General features: G+C 52.4%; 5 protein-coding genes across 5 annotated transcripts; 2 read left to right on the top strand and 3 right to left on the bottom strand.

The window, feature by feature from the left end:
• Positions 1-854: 854 nt before the first annotated feature.
• N0V96_007896 (uncharacterized protein) lies at positions 855-3,668 on the bottom strand (the record flags this gene model as incomplete). The annotated part of the gene is made up of 3 exons (XM_053194285.2): positions 855-1,327; positions 1,604-2,222; positions 2,271-3,668. 3 exons carry the CDS (start codon positions 3,666-3,668, stop codon positions 855-857), a joined length of 2,490 nt encoding a protein of 829 aa, XP_053048135.2.
• A 630-nt stretch (positions 3,669-4,298) lies between these two features.
• RET2 (coatomer subunit delta) lies at positions 4,299-6,062 on the top strand (the record flags this gene model as incomplete). Its single annotated transcript, XM_053194286.1, has 5 exons — positions 4,299-4,301; positions 4,358-4,801; positions 4,858-5,060; positions 5,112-5,919; positions 5,973-6,062. 5 exons carry the CDS (start codon positions 4,299-4,301, stop codon positions 6,060-6,062), a joined length of 1,548 nt encoding a protein of 515 aa, XP_053048136.1.
• Positions 6,063-6,922: 860 nt separating this feature from the next.
• Positions 6,923-9,429, top strand: N0V96_007898 (uncharacterized protein; the record flags this gene model as incomplete). The annotated part of the gene is made up of 7 exons (XM_065758159.1): positions 6,923-6,968; positions 6,993-7,320; positions 7,371-7,956; positions 8,008-8,718; positions 8,771-8,828; positions 8,885-9,034; positions 9,098-9,429. 7 exons carry the CDS (start codon positions 6,923-6,925, stop codon positions 9,427-9,429), a joined length of 2,211 nt encoding a protein of 736 aa, XP_065613301.1.
• A 1,188-nt stretch (positions 9,430-10,617) lies between these two features.
• GTR2 (GTP-binding protein gtr2) lies at positions 10,618-11,938 on the bottom strand (the record flags this gene model as incomplete). The annotated part of the gene is made up of 3 exons (XM_053194288.1): positions 10,618-11,476; positions 11,537-11,638; positions 11,697-11,938. 3 exons carry the CDS (start codon positions 11,936-11,938, stop codon positions 10,618-10,620), a joined length of 1,203 nt encoding a protein of 400 aa, XP_053048138.1.
• Positions 11,939-14,217: 2,279 nt separating this feature from the next.
• Positions 14,218-15,482, bottom strand: N0V96_007900 (uncharacterized protein; the record flags this gene model as incomplete). Its single annotated transcript, XM_053194289.1, has 3 exons — positions 14,218-14,589; positions 14,642-15,037; positions 15,093-15,482. The coding sequence occupies 3 exons, from the start codon at positions 15,480-15,482 to the stop codon at positions 14,218-14,220; spliced, it is 1,158 nt and encodes a 385-aa protein (XP_053048139.1).
• Positions 15,483-17,900: the final 2,418 nt, after the last annotated feature.

Below are 17,900 nucleotides of genomic sequence, written 5' to 3' on the forward strand. Positions count from 1 at the left end.
AGAACTGTGATGACATTTGAGGAAAACGAAGTTTATGCGCGAATGTAGCCGCTTGTTTAGAATATTACACGCAGAGCCCATCATTTAAGTCAAGTAAAATATGCGTGTTCTTCGTCAGATAACTCAGGTATGACTATGCCGGTTGCTCCTTTCGAGAAAATCAACGCCTCAGCTCGATGCCCTGAAATATCTTCCTTCAAGCCAGAGTCCAAAAGCGACTGATCATCAAGTAGATATCCCGACGGATGCAGATGTTGATCCCGTCCAACTCTTTCTCAAAAAGGCAGACATACACTTCACTTTGCTGAGCAGGCCGTTCTTGGTGACCAAATCCATGACCACCCTTCAAATCCTTGAGACGTCTTATTGTACAAGAAAGATCGACCATAACCACGAAGATAATCGCATTGCTTTTGAGCCGCATTTTACGCCAGAATCCACCAATATCGCAAGAGAACAGAGGGGGTATCGAAAAGCTCCAGGGAAGGACGGCATTAAGGGTATGGCGTTCATGGAATTGCCAGGTCACCGCCTGGGGATGGTTGGAAATTGGGAAAGCTGTGGGTTAGTGGGAATAACAATTTTGGAAACCTACCTCGAGGGCTATGTGGTCGCTCCGATTGCGATACCCCTACTTGCCGGGTGTATCATCCATGTTTTCGAAATGTCGGTGATCATGAAATCGGGCTGTGTTGTGGCCTAGTCACCGGACTGGTCTACGTCGAGAAGGGGAAGCCCCGTGGACCTAGATCCGGTCGCGTTGAGTGACACACCAGAAGGGGGTTAGTTGGGATGTTGCCCAAAGCTCATGGGCGACGACGCTTGACGTCTAGCACAAAGTTAGCTCATTATGTTCAGAGTCTTTTGAACCTCTTGATCGTACCTTGTTGAGCTTCAGCATCCAGCAGGTCGTCCACATCCGACCTCTGGCGTTTGCCAGAGGCTGAAGGGGACTCTACGGCAATCTCGTCATCCCCTTGCCCGGAGAATTCTCTCCAGTCAATCTCCGCTAGCCCATCATCTTCGACGACAACCTCGGCTTCAACATCCTCCGTTTCATGTAGGTCGGCGTTAAGATCAAGCTCGTTCTCGTAGGTGACCTCTTCGTCGCCGTTCAAGGTAGACGTGGCACTGGTATCAGGGGTTACCTTTTCTGCGAAATTCTCATTGGCGTTTTCGACGACCTGATCTGCGATGATTGCTGCGTCTTCGTCGTCAAATATGTTCTGTGCGTCAATAGCAGTGCTGTGAACAGCTGCGTGTTGCGTTTCCGAGGCGAGTGGGTCGGGTTCATCGATCTCTGAAGCTTGGGTTCTAGCGTCAGCGTCTGCAGTCGAAGGAAACGTAATGCTGGAATCTGAATAAGAATGCAAGTGGCGGGACGATCTTCGCGAAAGGAGTCTTTCGGGAAGTGCCAAATGCGAATTACTAGAGGGAGAGCGCCCTCGCTGTCGAGCAGACTCCTTGGCCACTCGCACCAAAGACTCGAATCGAAAATCGTCTTCCTCCGCCATCTGATCTGCGACAAACGTCGAAGTACAAGTGGCGCAGAGACAGAAATTAGGGAAGAAGCATAGAGTGACTTGAGAAAGGTCGTCATTACCTGCCTCCCCATTCTCTTGGGGCTGCTGATCCTCCATTGCATCTTCCTCGTCGCCGCCGTCTTCAACAACGCTCGGGTCTGCAACTGCGGTGGATTTGTCCATCAGAGAAACTTCGGCATCAACAATGGCAGTCTCAGCGTCTGGCATCGATATAGCGCTCTCGTCTGGCTGCAAGGAACTCTCCTCAATCCCGTTCTGCGACTGGGCATCGTCATCTCCGGTGATGCCATCGCCAACATCGTCGTCTTCGTTGATCTCCTCATTTTCGCTTTCAGCCTCATGCAATTTGTGCTCACCATGTCCGCTTTCGGCGGGAGATTGCGGCCAAGCGGCAGCATCGGCGTTATCTTCTTCTCCTATCAGGTCAGGCTCATCATCCATGATCTCGGGTACCTCGCTCTGTGCGCGAGACGCGAAATAATAGCTAATCTCATCGAGTCCTTTGCCATTGTAGGCATCGTCGACAAGCGAAAGCCAGCGCTTCTTGCAGTTCGGCCGCGTAGTCAAGTACGCATAGAGGGGCTTGGATGCATCGGCATTCTGGTTTTTGACCAGTGAGTCGAACACGGAAATTATCTGGCCCAACGTGATGTCCGAGAAGACCTCTGCTTGGCTGGACTTCGAATATGTTAGCAGGGCTTGTGTTCCAGGCGGATGAAAACTTACTTCAGTGAACTCAAGGCCAAGCTCATCGATTTGGAACACAAGTTCGTCAAAAGGGCCCAACTCATTGGCAAGCTCTCGACGGAAGCCTGCCAATACACCCTCCATTTTGCAGTGTAATAGAGTCAGATCATTGAAGAAACACTCTTTGCCCTGACTGTCTGGAGACCCATAGAAGAAAGGATAGTCGATGCCCTTGTACGAGACAGTGATAACGGGGATTTCCATCTCTTCGTGAATCGGCGTCTCAGCCGATACAGACGATCGCGCGTCGGCAAGAACTTCGTCATCGAATTCCACGTGCTCGCGAACAGACGAATCTTCAGCAACTGCGTCATAGTCTTCGGCGTTGACGACATCATCATGGGTCTCCTCAACATTGGTCTGGTCAGCGTTGGCAACAGCCATAATGCTCTCAATCTCATCCTCAGGCTGCGATTCCGTGTCTACGCCCATGGGATGATCCTCGGCATCTTGTTCCGTCGGGAAATCGCCGTCGGTCTCTTGGTAGTCTGGAGGATTCTCTGAACGCGTATCGCTGGTTCCCACTACAGCATCGATAATTGCTACGTTGCCGCCATCGTTGAAGTCTATCTCGTGCAGGTCATTGACTTCCGTGGTGTGGGGTTCGGCAACTTGCTGTTCATCGAGGCCAGCATCAACATCGGCCACGTCAAATACATCAAGATTCGCATCCAAGTTATTAGCGTCGTTTGAAGAGTCCGCAAGCCCTTGATCGACCTCGTGAGCTTCCGGTTCTTCTTCCCCAGCACTGTTCGCAGGGCTCATGCCGCCCTGTGAGAGGCCTTCCTTCGCTGCCACCAGTTGCCATTCATCTTTCTCAAGAGAAATGTGGCTCTCGTCTTGGTTGTCTTCGTCCTGGTTGTCTTCGTCCTGACTGTTCTCGACCTCGTTGTCCTCGTGCTCATTTTCCTCGTTCTGGGTTACGTCTTCCTCGTTGGCCGGACCGTCTTCCCAACTAATCTCATTCTCCGCGACCAATCCATATTCAGGTTCGGCAACATCGGCGTAGGTAAGAGATTCATCTTCGTTCATGTAAGAGTCTTCAGCTTCTATCGCGCTAATAGAATCAACGCCGTCGACTTCAAGCCCATCAGTGGGATCTAGGTCGCCTGGCTGTAGTGATGTATCGGCGGCAACAGAAATAACATCAATCTCCGCATCGACCTGTTGGTCGATGGTCTGGTGGCCCGGCCCTAATGCGCTCGTTCCAGTGTAGTCCACTTCATCGGTGACAAAATGGGCGTTGGCAGGAAATGAAGTGATGTGAGAGCCTTCTGCGACGGCAGCAGGAGCTGCCGAATCGTCTTCCGAGTAGTCAATATACTCCTCATGGAGTTGGCCCTCAAGGCCCAGGGCTGGGGCTGCTTCGGCAGTCATCCCTGCTACAACTGGGAAGTCGTAGAGCAATGGTTGGTCTCGCGGTAAAGATTCCGTTGCCTCTGTCGGGACGCTTGTCTCTTTGTCTGGCAGGTTCGGGTTGTGAGAATTCGGATGTCCGCTCGATGACGCTGACGAGAGTCAAATAGTCAGATATCAGTTGGATGTCACGTCGGTAGTGATTCGTATGTCTAGAGATCTGAGCTTCCGGTGTGCTGTTTTTTCAAGGCTGTCCTCGTGGGTATGGACTGAGGGAGGAAAGGGAGCTTTGGTAAATCAAAGAGTATGGATATGGCGAGGTGAGGCCAAGCAGTGCGGATGAGGTGGAGTTGACCAAAGCGCGTGGGAATTTAAAAAAAAGGTGCCAGGTGCAGCCCATCCACCCCTCTACGTGCCGTAAGCGCAGGTTGACGCGCCTTCTGGAGGCAGCTGCCGCTTTACTCTTTATGGAGTAGCGCCAGCTGCTGTACGTAAGGTCGTGTGGTCCGTGCACTGGCCAGATTCACAATTCCGACCTCAATATTCAAGCTCCCAGTGTGGTCCCTCCTTCGACGTGGACCTTGAAGTCGAGTTGCGACAGTCCACCTACATCTCCAATTCGTCCTACACCTGTCACCATACTCTGCCAAAATGGTAAGAAGAACCTTTCGGCTGCAGCACTTTCCGTATCGACATGCTAACTCCTCCAGGTCGTCCTCGCAGCTTCGATTTGCACCCGCGGCGGGAAAGCTGTCCTCTCCCGCCAGTTCAGGGAGATGCCACGATCCCGCATTGAAGCCCTCCTCGCGTCCTTCCCGAAGCTCGCCGACAGCGGTACCCAACACACGACCGTCGAACAAGACAATGTGCGCTTCGTCTATCAGCCTCTGGACGAGCTTTACATGGTACTCATTACCAACCGTCAATCCAATATCCTCCAAGACATCGATTCCTTGCACTTGTTCGCTCAGGTTGTGACCAGCACATGCAAGAGCCTCGACGAGAGAGAGATTTTGAAGAATGCCTACGAGCTTCTCAGCGCCTTCGATGAGCTGGTGACGCTTGGATACCGCGAGAACTTGACCATCAGCCAGATCAAGACCTTCCTCGAGATGGAGAGTCACGAAGAGCGGATCCAGGAGATCATCGCACGAGTCCGTCTAGCCGATACCCAGCATATTGGGATACATCATACTGATTGTGATAATAGAACAAGGAGCTGGAGGCGACAGAGGAGCGCAAGCGGAAGGCCAAGCAGCTGGAGATGCAGCGGAAAGAGTCGGCTCGAGCCGGTCGTGTCGGTGGTGGAATGCCCAGAACACCCAACTACCCGACTTACACTCCCCCTACGCGCCCAACCCCGACGGATACGTACGACTCGTACGAAGCTGAGAAGAATAAGACCTTCAACAAGTAAGTGATCCTTGAATATGCGTGGCGGGGGCTGCTGGCTAACATCCACAGGCTGAGTGCCCCGAAGGGCAAGGGTATGCAACTCGGCAAGAAGTCGAAGACCACCGACATGTTCGAGCGCGTTCGAGGCGAGATGGGGGCTGAAGTCGATGATACGCCACTTGTTACACCAACCCCGGCTCACGTTCCCGAGCCTGCGGCAGAGTCTCGTGTTTCCTCTACTCTTGACCGGGACGCCATTCACATCGTGGTCAACGAAGCTATTAGTGCTAAGCTGTCGAGAGAGGGCGCCCTGAACTCTCTTGCGATAAGCGGTGACTTGAACCTTCGTATCTCGGACCCAAGCTTGACCAAGGTCAAGCTGAACCTGACTGCCAACGCCTCCCACGGTGCTCAGTTCCGCACGCACCCCAACGTCGACAAGAACCTCTTCAACAGCTCCAAGACCATCCAGATGAGCAACACTGCTCGTGGCTTCCCTACCAACCAGTCCGTCGGCGTGCTGCGCTGGAGAGCAACGGCCAAGGCAGACGATACCAGCGCTTGCCCCATTACATTCACTGTTTGGATCAATAAGGATGCAGACAAGTACAACATGACCGTCGAGTACGAGCTGACGGGCGGCGACACGTTGAAGGACGTTAGCGTGATCATTCCTTACCAGGCCAGTGAACCTGTGGTATCGAGCTTCGATGCCTCCTACGAGGTTTCTGGCGACTCGCTGGAGTGGAACATTGGCACGGTTTCGGATGAGAACCCTAGCGGGTCTTTCGAGTTCGAGGCCGAGACCAATGATGAGAACGACTTCTTCCCAATGACAGTCAGGTTCTCAAAGACCTCTCCCTTCATCGATGTTGATGTAAGTCACGACTCTAGCAGGTTTATGTACCAGAAAGCTAATGCACATGCTAGGTCACCACTGTCTCTTTGATTGAAGAGGATGAGGAGGTCACCTTCTCGAAGGAGATCAAGTCTCACGCAGACAACTTCTTAATCGAATAGAATGCAGCTGCTTTTAGATTGAGATTGGAGCGGGATAGTCAGGGGTAGCAAAAGCTCGGCGCCAACTGATGAGTTTTCCAAACAGCGGGTTTACTTGTGGCGCTGGGAAACGGCCATGATATTTGGCTGCATGAAATGAAACGTATCTTAGAGAGTCCAGGGGATGCGAAAGCTCCGAGTAAAAGAAGTTATTTATCGACCAACATCACCTTTGCCCTGGAATTTACTGCTGCACTGTGACGAAAGTGTTCCATTTCGATCGAGGTGCTGATCCACCACGTCTTGCAGTGACAGTATCGCGCGGCGCGCTAGCCCATCCTTGTCAGTGGCAGGTACAACGCTGGGTGCGGTTCCCACAGAACGAACATCCGACTGAGAGGTACGGAGTTACCTGCCTGATGTACCTCAACTCACTTCGAATTTTGTGAAAGTCGTGAGTGAACTTTCCAAACAACAACAGCTATCTGCGCGAAGCAGATTCGCCGATACCTAATTGAACTACGGATCGCACAGCTCGATTTCATGAAAGTCAACAACCAAACGTCTGGTAGTTTCTGTCAACAAATCGTCCCACGGGACTAGCAATGATCCTTCGAGGATTCACCACCCCCCTGTCAATCCGGATAGCTTCGTATATTCGAAATGGATGAAACTATGCAGCTACGGCACTACAGCGATACCAAATTCGACCACCGTGTCGCCGAAGGCTTTCCATGCAGTAATCCAACCGTTGACCTCTCGGTCAGTTGGGACGCACATGGGAAAAATCTTTTGATTTACCGCCCCAGAGAACACGTTGTGTCCAAAATCCACCAGTTCGCGAAGCCCGGTCAACAGGCCCCCGAGCCCCAAGCTGTAAGATGGAAACCAGATGGTACGAAGATGCCCTCGATCTATCTAGAGAACGTTTTTTTTTTAATTTGATCACAGGTCAGTTCCTTGCTGTGGGCTGGAGCGACGGGTACGTGAGGTTGATGGGCCTGGAGAACAACAAGGCTGCACATCACATTCGCGTTTGTGGAGATGACACAGCGGCGCCAAACATCACCCACATCGGTTGGTCGCGCAACACTGTGGGCAGATCGCAGAAGAATGCCCGGCAGTCGCCTGCACAGCCATGGCAAAAACTCATGTCAGAGGAGCTGAATTTGCCCGGCAGCCCGGCCCCATTGGATCTACCCCGAGAACTCACCTTCTTGGAGGTAGACTCTGCGTTGCCAAAGATCAGTCCTCTACCTAGTTCCAGCGCCGGTGCAGGGTGAGTGACGTCTACCATGCTTCAGATATTGTTACTGACTGTGGCTTTAGCGAAGATGGCCTGGTGTTTACATTAAGAACTGGCATAGACTTTCTGTTCCAGCCTTTCAACACAGAGGATATCGACCAAGTCTTCGTCATGGTGGTAGGCACGAGCGACGGGCGCCTCCATCTCAGCATCTACGATTCCTTCGTCATCGGCGACTTCCGATACACGCTTCCAAGCTCCATGTACAGACCAGGCGTCCTTCAGCTCATCCAACATGCCTCTCATCCAGAAGTTTCCACTCACACACTCCTCCTGAAATCCTCAGCCGACAACGACCAGGCAGTGTACTTGGTTCCCATGGATCTGCCCTTTATACCCTCATCCCCCATCAATATCTCTCTCCTAGCATCAAAACTCACTACGCTACAGAAGCTGCTGCGTTACGTGAAGCAGACACAGCTCCACATACAAGTAGAGTATAAGAACACAAGAGAACTACCGTCCAAGTTCTTGCGCAGTGTCGAAGGAGACTTGGAACAGATAGCACATGGGCCGACGAACATTGTCCAAGCTCTTTTCCATACAGTTGTCACTGGCCATGCGCATGAGCCCCTCCGAGAATGGCTGGTCGACAGTTTAGCTGAGCGTGTAAGTAGACGCTATTCTCGCCATAATTTTCATTACTGACAACTTTTCAAGGGTCACAAGCGATGGGATAAGGCCGTGACGGCGGGGCTGGAGAATCTGCGCGGTTTGATCCATGAAAACCTGCTTCCGTCGTTAGAAAGATGTGCCATTATTCTCAGCCGCCTGCGTGGGCTTGCTCAGTTTTACGACTCGCGCGACGACATTGGGTTCTCTGTGGCTCAAATCACCCGCGCCATGGATATTGTGTCTTGCCTTACAATGGTCGGACACAAGATTCTCCTAAATGTCATGGACGAATTGGACCTGTTCCATGCCTTCTCTACATGGATGCGGTTCCAGATTGACCGTTTTGCAGCCCCGAACTCGGCAAGCGAAGAATTGACAGAGAAGGAGGCTACAATGGAGAACAGCAAGGTTCTTGTCTACGTGCAGCGCTACCTCGTCGAGAGCCCCATGGCCATATTTCTGGACGAAGTAGCCACAGACGATTACTCGGCGAACTGGGAACGAGCTGAAAACGGAACGTCAATGCTCGATGAGCTAGATACACAGCTCAAACGCCAGGAAGAGGGACAAGCATATTTGAAGGCCTTTCCGAACGTTGGCTTCCTCGTCGACTACCTGACTGCTCGCGTAAATGGAGTGTTCAAGGATATTGCCGAAGCACAAAAGAGGAGCGTTCGATTTGGTCAGCCGACAAAGATTGGGCTGGGCCAGAAAATTGCGAAGATCGACTCCACCATGTGCTCGGAAAGACGAGGCGTAGGTCTTGGAATTTCCCGGTTGGCAATACGTTCAATTGACATTCTTGTAGGACGAAGTCGATGGCCTCACCTTTACCGCAGTAACCGAAGAGGGCCGGGATCAAGAGTGTCAGTACTTTCTCGCAACAGCCACTCGAGTCTCACACTAATCAACAGCTTGATAGTCTTCATCTTCCGAACATCTATCCGCATGATTAACGGTATCAGCAGTAGTGTTGCCACGACAGTTGCTGCTCTGTCTGTTGACAATGGCAGGATCGCTGAGGTCAAGTTCATGGACAGCACCACGTTGGTCCTGCTCGTGAATAGACAAGGTATGCACATACCCTTGTATCTTGTAGCTCATTCAGTAAGACTTCCACTAATCCTCTCTCTAGGAAAACCCGCCAATGTCATCATGGTACCTATACAGTCTCCCGGCATCAGCTATGTACCCTACCAAGAGAACAATCTGCCAGTCTCTACACCCCTATCCAAACAACTTCAGGCAGGGCTCGTCACGACCACACTCCCCGAAGACCAGTCCTTCACGCCGATGCGGATGGACGTACAAAATTCCACGAACGCTCGCGGCGAAGTCCCGGCACGCGTGTGCCTCCTCGGCGCCAACCGCTCGGTCTACAAGGTTTTCAGTCTCGCGTCCGGCCATGACGACAAGGATGCTCCGCGAAAGACGGCTGTGGCAGCGGCAGCGGCGCGCAGCGATTAGAAGTTGCCCGTGCCCCTGTCGCCGGGTAACATGTTCAGGGTGCCGCCAAAGCGGTTTACGCCGCGGAGCAAGAAACGCATGGCTGTGCTGGATATGCGAAGGCTAGAAGCTGCCAGGCTAGATGAGCTATTTCATCGAGAGTAGGCTTGTTAGAGTGGGACGGGTTGAAGTTACCTAATCTTCATGACTTGGGGTAGGCGAATGGGTGAATGAGAGTCTTCTACTGGGAAAGCATTGCACGAGCCCTCCTTTTCCTGCATCATCAACCTTGGCAGGCGTGGAATTGCTGGGTAAGGCACTACACTGTTTTATTCAAACTGCATTTTCGTACTTGTGACTCACACAAAAATCGTTTGGGTGTCCTTGATAACAAGTTACATGGACAGCGTGGAACGAGGGCTTCTCGGTCTAGCTGCCGTAAAGTTTTGCAAAGGCGGCAAGTTCAGCCACGCACGATCTGTCAAGGTCTTAGGAAATGGTTACAATGAACATTGCTCGGTACTCTAGCAAGGCACATAACCTAGCTGTGTGCTGGGCCACGGTTACGGAGATAAACATCATAGAATCAAGGTTACGAAGCCTCTCTATTTAAGGAATCATGTCTCATATGTAGCGAGACGTATTTGTATCCGTCCCACTGCCGTAGGAGTGTTCTCTCCCATGAACTCGATGCCGACCATACTCCAGGGTTCGATGACAGTTATCTTCTTCGGAGACATTTGTCAGTCTCGGTTCACTGGCGGCACACACCGTACAAATTCAACCAAAACCAAACGATCACGACGGCATAAATTTTCTCTCTTCATCAAGATAGTATTCATGTTCGAATACGGACCCAACCACGACATGGACGAAGTCGTCGACCACCCAGACAGAGATGCAGACGCCAGCTCCGTCATCGACAACCAGCCAACATTAGCATTATCGGACCCCGAACATGGGCCAAGTCACATTGCGAAGTCTTAGAGACCCTCACGGGCTATAACCCCCAATCCGTTCTGCTTAGGAGTTTAAGCTCCAAAGACTCTTACTAAGATTGATTAGTCACATGAGATTCTAGCCCAGAGGCTTGGAAGTTGCGTCAAGGATGAATATGTATATATATCTAAGCCCCATGGCTATACCACAGCCACACGTGGCTAACACATGCTCAATCCCTACAGGCTACACACGCTCTCCAGACCAGTTTCACTTTCTCGACTTTGTAATCTCAAAGAACTCGGTGACGCCCTGCACGACAGCCTCCACATTCATATTTACGAGCGGCATGCGGTCATATGAGTCCTCCTTCATAATCGCCACGAGAGCCAGGTACCGATCGACCTCGCGCAGCATGATAGGCCGCTGCGAGTCGTGCAGGACCATACAGCTCTCGGCCCAGTTGCACGCGACCTGGTCCTCGACTTTGGCATTCCAGGGCTCGGCCTCGAGACGCTTGCGCTGACCATCGGACCGCGGCCAGGAGCCGTAGACCTCGGTGATGTCGATGATGACGTCAATGTAGTCGGAGCAGATCTCGTACGAGGCCATGTCGGCCGTGGCGGAGTCGGTGGCGATGTAAATCTTGGAGAGCACGTCAAAGAGATAGGCCTTTTCGAAGCGGCAGGTTCGGCACAGGTTGGTGAGCATAGCCTCGAGGGTGCCGAGCTGGGGGATGAGCTTCTGGATGACCTTGGAAAAGGCCTCAAAGATGGAGTGGTTGTAGATGGATGTCAGGTGGAACGTGACGGGAGCATTTTCGAAGCCGTGGTCAGAGAGCTCGTCCTGGATGCGGATGGTGATGTCGCGCTGAATGTCGAGCTTGTAGTCGTCCGAAAGACCGTCGACCTTGTGGATAAAGACCTCGATATTGATGTTCGGGTAGAAGCGCTGAAGGTTTAGGACGGTGGCGTTGAGGCGGGCTACGGCTTCGAGGTAGTCGTCCTGCGCGTCAATGACCCAGATGAGGGCACCAATCTCACCAAAGATGGCGTCCATGTCAAAGTTTGGGTTCTCGAAGAAGTCAATCTGGCCAGGAAAGTCCCAGACCTGGTAGTCCATGAAGGATCTGATAAAGAAAGTCAGTATGTCAGGTTTCTTGCCACATTGGCTTGGTTTGAGGCCTTACGCCATGGAGTCCTTCTGGATACGAGCTGTCGACTCTAGGAAAAGCGTCTCATTTGGCGGGAGCTTATGAAAGACGACGCTCGATATTGATGACTTGCCGCTCCTGCCATGGTAGTCAGTGTGTAATTCACATGAAGCACCGGGATGAAGGGATGGCATACCTTCTCTGACCCATCAGAAGGAGTCTGGGCTTCCCCTTTGCAGGGGGGCCCGGAGGCATCTCCACCATCTTGCTCGCATCCTGCGGCTGCACTCCTTGACTCTGATCGTAGACACGCTGGAGTGTTAGCCTGGCTGGACTTAAACGGCCGTTTGTTCGCAAAGAGCTCCCATAGGAAGAAACACCCAAGCCATCTACCGCTTGGGACAGCATGGAATCGATAGAACGGGGCGATTTGTCCATTTCTTAACTTGTGGAGAGGGGGAATGGTGTTGAAAGGCAACCAGCTTTCTTGGAAGCGTCACTCGTGTAAAGAGACCAGTCACGAGAGCTTGAGTGTGAGCGAGATATCGTATCGCCGAGCTCGCTGCAAGACCATCGACTGCTTGCTTTTCTTTGTTTGTTGCTGTCTCGGGAAGATGGATGCCACAGACCGAGGGGACACTCGATGTTTGCGCGGGTTCTTTGATGAGGTCGACCGGATTTCAAACCTGGCAACGGGAATGGGGCCGAGTCCCTCAAACGAAACTTTTACCAGCGAGGCCCTAAAAGCTCCCGCTTCCCTGGCTGGCCTGCCACCAAATCCTCGCATCAACTCGCTTGCGGCCTCTCCAAGATGTCCCAAGCTGAAAAGCTTGTTTTTCTCAGACACGTCGAAAGAATACGACCGCCATCGACGGACACACGCAGGAGAGATCTGCCGGCTCGAGGTCTGGCGCATCTTCGTAACAGAAAACGTGGCTGGAAAGCAGGGGGGGAAGTTGAGAAAATTTGGCGTTCATGCGGGCTCCTTTCGAGAAGAATCATACGTCGATGCCCATGAGGGTTGAACCAGCTTTGACTCGATGCTGATCTCACTGTCGTACAGACACCACATCATCCATGACACCGTGGCTCAGCCCTTCCCGCTTGATCTGACGAGGGACAGCGACTTGACTACCCGTTCCCGCGGACGAACTATGCTGGCTCTCCTGTTGTCCGATGACCTCCCCGGCATGACCACTGAGGTGACGCAGAAGGTCGACGCGTTGCGTATGCTGATGATGTCCGAGTCGCTCAGAACTTCCATCCCGTGTAAGAAGTGAATGTGTGTCCTCAAACGAGCTTGGATCGAGCATTCGAACCAAGAGCCCTCAGTAGGCGTGTCCCAGATAGTCATATGGTTGGTTCATCTTGTGTTCGCGACTCGTGTGTCGAAGCCTCATCGGGGGAGCGTAAAGGATGTATGAAAAGGCAGGGCAAAAAGAGCCGCAGTAGCTTGGGTAGAAAAAGAAGACCACGACCTTAAGAAAATGCAAGAACTCACTTCCATTTTCCACCAAGACTCCCCAGACTGTTTCCTTCAAGTCCTGTCGTCTAGTTTACGGGACGAGCCTGCCTTGCGCCGTTGAGCAGGTCAATCGTCGTCGAGCCTCAGTCGTTGGGTCGCCTCACTCCACAGCGACGGCCGCTGATAGGACCCCTCGTTTCCCGGAATGGACGCTGACACAGGCAGGTGCGGAAAATATGTGCCGCTCTCTTGCTTGGTAAAATCCCTTCCGACCCTCCGACAATGGTTGTAGAGAAGCTGCGCAAAGAAGCCTGTTCCGTTGGGTACGGGGTGTTGAAGGTACGTCTGGCCTATCACTGAGTGCGTATCTGTATGCCGTGACCGTTTCCAGGTTGCATATCGGACGTGGGGAGCGGGCGAGGCAATCGAGCACTATCCGTACGGAGTACTGCGTACCTAAGGTAAGTGGTAAGGTGGTAGGGGAGAAATGACGATGCAGGAGCAGCGATAAGATAAGGTAAACACTGAGTCGATGAAAACCCCGTGCTGAGTGCGTTTGAGCAGCGCGTTTGAACTGGCACAGCGCTGGCAATTTAAGCGAGACTCCACCTTCCAGGTTCCAAGCAAGGGTAGGTATCTGTAGGTACTCACAGTGAACTGTCACCCCGTTCATCTCGTCACAAAAGGTACACTTGCTTGCATTCACCACCACCTCTATTGATGAGTTGATGAGGTCGGCCATGAGATGGCCATACCTAATTCTATCGTTCATGTCTACTATGAAGCTTTATGAAACCCAGTGGGCTCAGATAATGGATATATATATGTCATCGAGCAAGTTATTACACTTGATGCCTCAAGTTCTATTGGTCACTTATTGACTGTCACTTAGAACGCAAAGAACATGGGCCAAAAGATGGTTAATGGTAAGTTTGATGTAATTAGTGAATGCCTAGTTTTGGCATGCATGAGTTTGATTGAGATGAATACAGATCAATCTGTCTCTCAACCATAACTCCTGCAATTAGACAGAACAGATAGGATTACAAATGATAGAATTCCAAGACTGTGACTCCAGCATGCCCTACGGGCTGTAATGCAGAACTCCGTCTCCCTTTTTATCGATGCAATGCTCTGTTTCTTGACCTCGTCAAGTTTCCAATTTGACCACTGCTCCAGACTCGATAATAAGCACAATACAAAACAAAGAGAAAGAGGGACTTCAGTGGCGAGAGGGGAGTAGAGCCACCGTCTACGATGCTACGGTGGGCATGGGCGCGGGCGTGCTCCTGGGAGAGCGAGAGAACAGTGAAGTGACGAAGCTGCTCTTGCGCTTTGCAACCTTGGACTTCTTGAGAGATGCCGAAGTGTTTGTAGGCGCCTTCTCAACTTCCTTGATAGGAGCATCCGACTTCTCATCGGGAACCGCGGCCGTAGTCTTGTTAGTGTGGGCCTCAGGGATGGGAGGAATCGGGGGAGCATCGGTCGCGCTGTGCGGAGGAGTGAGCTCATGGGGAGGAGGCATAACTGAATCTTTGCGAGGAGCAACAGATTCTCTTCTAAAGTCGAAGACAGAGCCCTTCCTGCCTCCGACAATGGAGCCGTGGCGCAGAGCTGACATAGACTGCAAGGCTGTTAGCATCCCCCCTAACGACTCATAGTTCTCATATACGTACCTTGCCACTGATACTCTTGCGGTTGCGACCACGACGCTCAGCAATGGTCTCTTCCTCTTCGCCAGTCATCTCCGCAATGTGAGAGGCGGTGGTCTTGCTGTTAACAGCCATGTTCTCCGCTGGGACTTCGACGAACTTGACGAATCCACGAACAGGCGCAACGCCAAGAGCTTCGTGGAGGTGCTTCTGGAGCAGAGCTGTGTTTCTCTTGTTCTTGGTCACGCCGACCTCGAGCGGTAATGCGTGGATCGACATCGTGTAAGCCGGTTCAAAAGTGCCTCCAAAGAGCATGCAAGCCCCATGTTGCAGGTTGACCACGATCGAAGTTACTGGCCGCTGGTACCTAACCGACAGCTGGTATGAAAAGTCCGTGATAAAGCTGAACTCGTCATTGATCTGTGCAAATGAATTAGTCGGAAATCTCTACTAATAACCTGAGCAGAGCACATACAATGACGTTGGTGCGAAGCTCTGCCATTACGATGGCCTCCGCATAAGCGCGGTCCTTGATAACATTGGACTCCCTGTCGCCCTGGAAAGCCTCCTCGTAGTAAGAGCTGCGGCGTTTGGCCATATCGGCTTGCGTCTTGGACTTTCTATTGTTGTTGTTGCGAGTATCGCCGGGCAAAGAGTGAATGACGTCTCTAGTAAGGCCGTCCCCCTCAACAATAGGAGTGGGTGCGGTGGAGGGACGACGGCTCATCCGTCTCTCAGCAAAAGACATGCCGCCGACCTGCGAAAGACGTTTGTTTTCGGGGGTGACGGGTGGGTGAGAGTTGGTCGTGCTAGGGGTGACAGAATCCGCGGGAGGGGAAGAAGGCGGGGAGACAGGGTCAGCCATTTCTGCGACGATGTTCGAAGGCCCGAAGCTGAGATAAAGGTGTTTCGACGGTGCTTAAGAATTGGGCTGATGTATCAGACGTGGCTGTCTGGGAACGGCGTCTTTCACTAGTAGCGGCCGTGTTAGTGTCGCCCATCGCCCAGAAATCACCTAGCTCGACACATACCGAATAGAGACCAACCGCTGTTGTCGAGTGATGGCGACCTGAGCAAGTCTGGACGACTAGATTCCCCTTGGACTTGGCGTAATATGTTCAGCTGTCAAGAATGCAGTGTAGATAGGTCGAGCGGTCGACGCGCACGGAGTCTCTCGTACTCGAGGCGGCTAGGGCTGGAAACAGTCGCCGAAAGGATGATAAAGGCGCAGAAGGTCGATGCAAAGGACCAGCCACTGAGAGAAGTCTGGCTGCCGATCTTACAAGATGTGGCGAGGAGACGAGACGCGCTGGGCGGAAAACAAGCGGAGTTCCGAGGGTGTTTGATACGGGTAACAACCAACTGAACAAATGAACAAAAAAAACAGGATCCGACTGCCTGGTGACTCGGGGGACTATTATATGAGGTGAAGATTGGTGGTGCTAGCTGTTGCTGGTCGTCAGCCGGAGGAGCTATGGGGACGCGAGTCGTTGGGACGGAATCGATGCAGAGGCGGTTAGCCACCCAGAAACGCGAGGAAATGGTTGAAAACGGAAAGAGCCAAGGCCAGATGCGCACTCCACGCCTTTCTTCCCACTTGACGAAGCCCGGTTTCAACGCAAGACAGGTCGATCAGAACGAACGGAAGGAGGAAAGATGGAGAAAGAAAGCGGGCTGGACTGGACTGGACTGGGCGAAGCTTGCCCAAGCTCGCATCCTCTTTTGCCTCACTTAGATACCGGTGCTCTGATTTCAAGGTACGTTACGTAGGTAGGGCAACTTGCCTCATCTAGTACTTAGGTTGGTATGGGAAGATTCGGTAGCAGACCGTAACTTATGTGGCCAGGTAACAAACTACTTTAACTACTTACTTTGTAGTGAATGTGTGGGAGGGCTGCACCTCATGTCGATTGTCCACGCGATATCTGGAGGCGAGGCATGGCCGTGTTACCTAAACTTGTCTACGGCTAGGCTACAACGTGTGTGTTGCCAGGGTTCTCCGTTGATTGCGACCGTGGAGTTTGGATGTGGGTGGCACACGACATGAACAACCTGGAAACCCGCAATCATCCTACCGTGCCTTCGTTCATTCATACCTTACCTCTGCCATTCTCGGCTGTGTTGCCCGCTACGGCCCTGACCTTATCAAGCTGCATGTCTGCGACACGAGAAATTGCTTGGGATTCCGCAGGTCTGGAGCCTTCCCGCTGCCGTCAGTGCTAATGTGGCATGGGCCAGAGACATGTTCAAAGGCAGTCTGGATACCAAAGATTCAGGGTTCAGGACATGAGAGCCGCTCTGGAATGTTGCAGCGCCTAAATCGGTTTACGGTACTTCGGTAGTAGATTGTGGTGCCTGAGATGTCGGTAGACGAGAGCGAGAAGGGTAAGGCCAAAGGCACGCCGCAGCCAGCTGCTCGGCCAGCCGCATCATGGACTGTGCGACATCCGGAAAGCGCTGAAAAGAGGGGGAGGAAGAAGTTGTGTTGTTTGCTGATTTCGTGTGGTTTGTGGGGGGTAAATCTGCTTCCTCTAGACTCTGGAGCCGTCTAGACTTGCTGGCACGGCTTGAGGGCTGGTCCGAGGTCGTCGAGTCCGTCACGTCCGTCTGGCTCCATCCTTCGGTCCTGCTTGCGCCGTCTTGACAGGAACGAGACCGGGTCAAAGACGAATAAGTCAATACAATGGAGACAGTGATTAGCAACAGACGGAGTTGGTAAAGATTGGACGGAATGGCCATGTTTCCGAGTAGTCTAAAACATGGGAAATGGGAATGGAAACCGTGGGCAGTGGGCACTGGAGCAAACTGCAGGTGCAGATAGGCTAGAGTACGTACCGGAGAAAAGATGGAAGATGGGGCGCGCTAAGGATGGGGTCATGGGCAGAATTCACGGCCACTTTCTGTTAGTCGAAGGCCAAAGCGGCGCTCATTTTGATTCTTCCATGTTCATCCCAAGTCCCCAAGACCAACTTCACCAAGCACACTGCACGCGCTGTGCTTTCGGGCCAATCGTTCCGCGTCGACCTGTCGCCCGGCAGCCCCTAGCCGCCCTAGTCGTGGTCGTCAGTCGTGCATCTAACTTGTTGTAGTGCCTCCCGAGTCCCCCCACCCCGGCGACCCTTCGCTCCGGTTGGGCTGGCTCTCGAGTCTTTGGTGGCTTGAAGGCTTCTTACTGAAACTCAGAGATAGGGGACAAGCCCTCAAAAGGATAGGAGAGTGCTATCCAGGACCAAAGTGACTTACAGCAGTACTCTATCAAAGGGTTCAAACTGTCTGAGCGAGA

The sequence above is a fragment of the Colletotrichum fioriniae genome (genome assembly GCF_027942845.1).
Source record: "Colletotrichum fioriniae strain IMI 355084 chromosome Unknown scaffold_9, whole genome shotgun sequence".
In the NCBI taxonomy this organism is placed as follows: Eukaryota; Fungi; Ascomycota; class Sordariomycetes; order Glomerellales; family Glomerellaceae; genus Colletotrichum; species Colletotrichum fioriniae.